General features: G+C 43.8%; 1 protein-coding gene across 1 annotated transcript; it reads left to right on the forward strand.

Moving 5' to 3' along the window:
• Positions 1-176: 176 nt before the first annotated feature.
• LOC119350107 (glucuronokinase 1-like) lies at positions 177-560 on the forward strand. Its single transcript, XM_037618101.1, has one exon. The coding sequence runs from the start codon at positions 177-179 to the stop codon at positions 558-560; it is 384 nt and encodes a 127-aa protein (XP_037473998.1).
• Positions 561-6,729: the final 6,169 nt, after the last annotated feature.

A 6,729-nucleotide genomic window follows, 5' to 3' on the forward strand; every position in this document is an offset into this window, starting at 1 on the left:
CCCCACTCATCCGACGTTCCCCCCATACGCTCACCGCTCGGCCCTCCCCATCGCTCTCACAATCCAGATCCATCCCCTCCCAACTCTCAGATCCAACTGGCCCGAGACGGAGGCCGTCGTGGACATGGTCGCCATCATCCCACCAGCCGGATCATCGGCGGCGAGAAGCCTCCGTGATGGTGATGGTGATGCAGGCAGAGACGGAGATGGAGCGCAGGGCCTACGCGCGCGTGGGCCTCCTCGGCAACCCCAGGGACGTCTACGGTGGCCGCACCGTCTCCTTCACCGTCACCGGCCTCTGGGCCACCGTCCGCCTCCGCTCCTCCGACCAGCTCCTCGTCCAGCCCCACCCGCGCCACGACCTCGTCGCCTGCCCCTCCCTCCACGCCCTCGTAAGCGCCCCTCCCCCTCCCCCAACCCTCTCAATGGATATAGATACATCAACGCTGGTGCATGAACGGACAGATCTAGCAAGCGCGAATCAATCCATCCATTGCACCGCGGCGCAGATGATGATTAGAATCAGAATAGCACCACCAATCTCAGTTCTTCCAGATTAATCTCCACCGGGTTTGTTGGATCGACCAATCTCTCAGTTCCATCGAATCCGTGTGCAGGTGGAGCGCCTGGATGGCGGCGGGTACTACGGCGACATGCGGCTGCTACTGGCGATCTGCAGGATCTTCCACAACCACTGCAAGCAGAGTGGCATCACCCTGGAGGACAAGAACTTCACCCTATCATACGACAAGCAGAGCGGCACCACTAAGCTTGGTCTACGGCAGTCAGAGCAGCGGCAAGTCGAGCTTCCTCGAGGCACTCATCGGCCACGACGTCCTCCCGCGCGGCTCTGACATCTGCACGCGCCACCTGCTCGTGCTCCAGCTCGAGCACCAGCCGCGCGGCCCCGCCGATGCCAAGAGGGACGAGTGGGGCGAGTTCCTGCACCACCCCGGCCGCCGCTTCTACGAGTTCCCCGACATCCGACGTGAGATCCAGGTCTGCGCGCCCTCCTATTAATCTGTCTGTCTCCGCAGGTGGAACAGGGGCCCAATCGTAGCTAGATTGATTTGGTCATGCGGTTGGCATGCTCGCGGGCATGGTAGCTCTAGTACTGCATTGCGGCCAATTAATTATCGGGGTTGCAGACGATTGTGTAGTTGCGTTGCGGTGATGGTGGTTGTTTGGACGAATAGTATGCTATGGCACAGCGGTTGCTGCCATACCAGATTTTGTTAGGTAGGCATTGTGGTAATTCCAGTTATTTGGCATCGTATCATTATTTGGTTGTGCTGATGCTAGGTCCATGCTGCTTTCTGGGGCGATTTTAGTTTAAGTGGTTGTGGTTGTTTTTACAGCCTATGGTTTGCCCTCTTTTGGATTCATGTTGCTGAAATCAACACTCAGTTATATTTTTTGCATCAGTAAATTCAAATCGTGTGATCACTGCTTTGATATGGTTGTTCATGATGTAATGTCCGAGTATGCATGTTGTTCTGGCAAAAGGTTAAGTGCTTTTCATTCAGTATAATATGGTTTTCATGTGCCAGCAGAACTGATAAAAATGACATCACAGAGGCACAAGAAGATGAGACTGAATTATGCATATGTTATATCCACATGCAATACTATTTATACCTTGCATCCACAGTGTACTTAATGAGGCACACAACATCGATCTGTGTCCTTTCTGCCTAGCTTAGCAAACCATGTGTGCGCTTCATCTCTCCACTATTATATTGTCACATAGTTAGCCTAGAATTCATCTAGTTTGGATCAAAACAGAGGTCCTTTTGTGGTTTCTCTTCTTACTGTAACAACCAAACTCATGTACCATGCTTCTTCTTTGCTGACAAATACATGCATTTCTTTGGTGCATGCATTTCTTGCACAAATGGCCTCCATTGCACAAATGACACCTGATACCTGCTTTTACTAATTCTTTTATGCATCTGCAACTACTATCCTTATTACTGCAACTTGGTTTGACCTTGTCCATCAGTCACTGATGTCTTTCTCACCTAGACACTGACCGCGTAATTTGTTTTTGTCTTTTTTGCTTTGCACCAGAGGGCCCAAGTCGTGCAGTGAAAACTGAGTCAGATTACTGATGGACCGATGGATGCCTTGTATGTCCCATTAATTAGTGCATACAAGGCATCCCGATGTGGGATTCTCTGAGCCCAGTTTCCTCGGCATTGTCACAAGAATGTGAATAGGGTAGCACCAGATTACTACTATTTGCACTTGGAATATATTGTTTTGGTTGTTAGTAGCCTGCTTGTCCTTGTTCGATCATAGCAATCTAGTGCTCTTGATTGTACACTTGTATGTGGCCGAAATCGGCACTGGCCTATTCTATTAGTGAGGTGCTTGTTTGGACTGATTTATACTTATTATTCTGTTTCATTAGTAAATAGATGAAACCAAAATCATAGAGCAGAAATATATTTGGCTGAACTGCTCTTTCATCGTACCACCAAATACTGAAGTTTGGGGTGGGTGAAATCTTAGGCTTTATCCTTCAGGTTTAGCTTGTTATGAAAATTTATTTACTTGTCATGGGTTGTATGCCTGCCTTTTTTTGGCTTCCTGAAATCACATTTTGTTTGGCAGGGGCCAACTTTAATTTGCTCATCACAAAAAGTCAAAAAAATTGTACGTATGTGCAGCTTGCTGAAACTTTGACTGAATCTAGTTGGATCTTCAGTTTCTTGTATCTAAGAACAAATATGCATCACTTTTTTTCTTTTTGGTTCGAGCAAACTCAAGAGTCCTTTCTAAAGCTGTAGCTGCCAAGACTCTGATTTTTTATCTCCATTTTCTGTTTTCCCAGCTACCAAGATTCTGAGTTTGTGGTGATGGCAGCTGACACGGAGCCGATCCAAATCTCCCCCTACCCCCTGTTGCTCCCTGATGATAACAAGGTAGAAATTTTGTCTGTATGCTGCATCATATATAGTACTGCTAATTAGTTTGTATGCGTTGCTTGTGTGATATGGTTAGACCGACGACTGTCAAGCTCATAATTTTGTATGATATGTTAAAGATTAACAGAATATATGATATGACTTGTGTGCTGACCTCTAGTATCTTGATCATCTGTAATGTGTCTGTTGTACGCTTGCCTTTCTTTGGCCCGCTATTTTTATTTATCAAATGAAAGGACATTCTGTTTGGAAGTGGGTGATTTTGCGCAAAAATAAGTAAATAAATTGTATGTGCATGCTAAAATGTTACATGTCTATTGGTTGTTGTATATGGGCAAGACGAATTGAATCCTGCTGTGTACTTGTCAATTCTAGCTTATATTGGTGTTTTGCGATCCTAAAAATATATTGAATCCTTCTGTGTACTTGTCAATCCTGTTGTGTATTCATATTGTGTCTCTGTTTTCTTGTATGAACGAGTTATCTCATTTTAACTAGCTGGAGAACAAAAGGCATGGTACTAGCTCAATTTGTGTTATCATTCTAAAGAAGTTTCCTTTTCTTGAATGGTCTGTTCGTGAGATATTTGCCTCACTTTTTCTGATTCTTCTCTGTTGATTCATGTAACAGGGCGACCGAGGAAGGCATGTTGCCATTTTGTTTATTCCCAGCCCTGATTATGGTTGTCCAACGAGTCCGGCATGTTATTCATTTGACTATGGTCATCCAGCGAGTTTGACATGTTGTCATTTTCTTGTAAAGCACTACTGTATTACACTTGTAGAGCTTGTAAAGTATTGTTTTACACATGGTCATATGTATTGGCACGGATAGAGCTTGTTACTGTGATTGCCATTGTATTACATGATCTGGTTGCTCTTATTTGAAGTATCATGTGTGATTTTTGGTTGCTGGTTAAAATATGAAGAATATGAGCCTGGTAGATGGGACCTACTTACCAGAATATGACAAATGGGACCCAATTATCAGAAGCTGACAATCGGGACCCATCTGACTAGTGGACCCATTTAATAAAAAAAGAAAATAAAATTGTTTAGACAAAAAGGCCACGGCCCAACAATAGAAAAGGCTGCTAATGTTGGGCTTGGCCCATGAAGCCGATCAAAAATTGACATAAAAACACAAAAATAGGATGAATTGTTGGGCTTGGCCCATATAAAACACCCAATTGGACCTAGCCAATTCTAATTTTTGACCTTTTCAATTGGTCGCAAATTTGCCACGTAAGATTGCCACGTCGGATCCGACATGGCCTGGGCAGACAGCCAGTGACCAAAATAAAAGGTCATGGGTTCAACGACCTTCTGTTTTGGTCGTAAACGTTTACGACCTTCTCATAGAGAAGGTCGTTAATTTCAGTTTACGACCGCCAGCTTTTGACCTTCTGTTTTTGGTCACAAAAAGGTCGCAAATGAAAAACAATGACCTTTCAGTGACCAATAGTCAAGGTCACAAGTTGACATATTTCTTGTAGTGGTGGTGGTTAGTGCGTAAAGGCCAAAGGCCAACTCAGAACAAATACCCAAACCATAGTGTATTATTAGCTTGCGGAGACGAGCAGAGACTCACGATCGAAAGTGAGCCCGTCGCCCCGTCTCGCGGACTTACGACAAGGGCCTAGAATGCCCGGCCGTGCCACGTAACCATCTTGCGGGTGCTCTCCGGGCCTGCCCGACTTTCACCAAGGTCTCAAGTAAAGTCAAGGTAACCGTGTGTCCAAACATCAAGGGGAAAACCCAAGGAATCACCCCTGGTGGATTGCACTCAATGTAATCATCAAGGTGAATGTAAGAGGGACGGCCCTCACTAGTAGAAAAGGGGCCAATGGTCCAGGCCGGTCCAGCCCATTAGTCCCGGTTCAATCCAGAACCGGGACCAATGGGGACATTGGACCCGGTTCGTGAGCCCCAGGGGCCGTCCGGGCCACGTGGGCCATTGGTCCCGGTTCGTCTGGACCTATTGGTCCCGGTTGGTGGGACGAACCGGGACCAATGGCCCTCGCTCCAGGCCCACCACCATTGGTCCCGGTTGGTGGCCTGAACCGGGACCAAAGGACGACCATTAGTCCCGGTCCATTCCACCAACCGGGACTAAAGGGTTGGTCCTCGTTGCGGCCAAAGTTTAGTCCCACCTCGCCAATCGGAGGGGAATCAGACCGGTTTATAAGCCCCTCCCTCTCTGCCTTATTGAGCTCCTCTGAAAATGAAAATAGATGCCCTTATATAGGGAATTTAGGCTAAATTCATACGAATTTCTCTTGAAATTTGTTATGAATTTAATTTGAATTTCCTCTATAAGCGCATCTATGCTCATTTCTGAGTAGCTTTTTATATAGTTTTTTTTCTTTTCTGCTATATTTATTTTTTCTTTTTATTTCTGAGTTGTAATAAGTCATTAAAAATAAGCAGCTATGCTCATTTTTTAGTAAAGTTAAGCATAACTATTTTTTCTTCTATTTATTTTTGAATTGTAATAAGTCATTAAAAATAAGCACTATACTCATATTTTAGTAAAGTTAATCACAACTATTTTTTCTTCTTTTTATTTCTGAGTTGTAATAAGTCATTAAAAATAAGCATCTATGCTCCTTTTTTAGTACAGTTAATCACAACTATTTTTCGCTTCAATTCATTTCTGAGTATCTTTTTATATAGCTTTTTTTCTTTTCTGCTATATTTATTTTTTTCTTTTTATTTCTGAGTTGTAATAAGTCATTAAAAATAAGCATCTATGCTCCTTTTTTAGAACAGTTAGTCACAACTATTTTTTGCTTCAATTCATTTCTAAGTAGTTTTCTATATAGTTTTTTTTTCTTTTTAGCTATATTTATTTTTTTTCTTCTTATTTCTCAGTTGTAATAAGTCATTAAAAATAAGCATCTATGCTCATTTTTTAGTAAAGTTAATCATAACTATTTTTTCTTCTATTTATTTTTGAATTGTAATAAGTCATTAAAAATAAGCATCTATGCTCCTTTTTTAGTAAAGTTAATCACAACTATTTTGTTTTCTTTTTATTTCCGAGTTGTAATAAGTCATTAAAAATAAGCATCTATGCTCCTTTTTTAGTACAGTTAATCACAACTATTTTTTGCTTCAATTCATTTCTGAGTAGTTCTCTATATAGTTTTTTTTTCTTTTCAGCTATATTTATTTTTTTCTTTTTATTTCTCAGTTGTAATAAGTCATTAAAAATAAAAAAGAGGCGCAATGCTTGTTAATTTGCTTCAAGCCTTTCGGAATAGTGTCAGCTGCACTGCACATAGCTCTGTGCAGTCTACCGTATTCCTCAAGGCTTGAAGCTAACCAACGTGCAGGAGCATTGGGCCTCTTCGTCATCGTCTCTGCACTCAGGGCTTATAAACAGCTGCGAGTGCCTCTCTCTTGGCGAGGTGGGACTAAAAAAACAGCTGCAGGAAGAATCAACAAAAAAACAGCTGCAGAAAATAAAAAAGTAGTTAGATGGGTCCATTGGTACCGGTTGGTGGCTCCAACCGGGACTAATGCCACCCTTTGGTCCCGGTTGGTGGCCCTAACCGGGACCAATGCCAATCTTTAGTCCCGGTTGGTGGCACCAACCGGGACCAAAGGTCTTCGTTTCCTGCCCTTTGGGCTGCTGAAAAGAGGCCTTTGGTCTCGGTTGGTGGCACCAACCGGGACTAAAGGGGGCATTAGTCCCGGTTTGTGCCACGAACCGGGACCAAAGCCTCTGCTATATGTACAGGACATAGCGCGACTTCGATCTCTCCTGCTCCACTCCGTCGCCGCGCTTCTCCCTG

This window comes from Triticum dicoccoides, chromosome 1B (genome assembly GCF_002162155.2).
Source record: "Triticum dicoccoides isolate Atlit2015 ecotype Zavitan chromosome 1B, WEW_v2.0, whole genome shotgun sequence".
In the NCBI taxonomy this organism is placed as follows: domain Eukaryota; kingdom Viridiplantae; phylum Streptophyta; class Magnoliopsida; order Poales; family Poaceae; genus Triticum; species Triticum dicoccoides.

Excerpts from the sequence above, each read along its gene's own strand:
- LOC119350107 (XM_037618101.1), top strand. The coding sequence starts at position 177 with ATGGTGATGGTGATGCAGGCAGAGACGGAGATGGAGCGCAGGGCCTAC.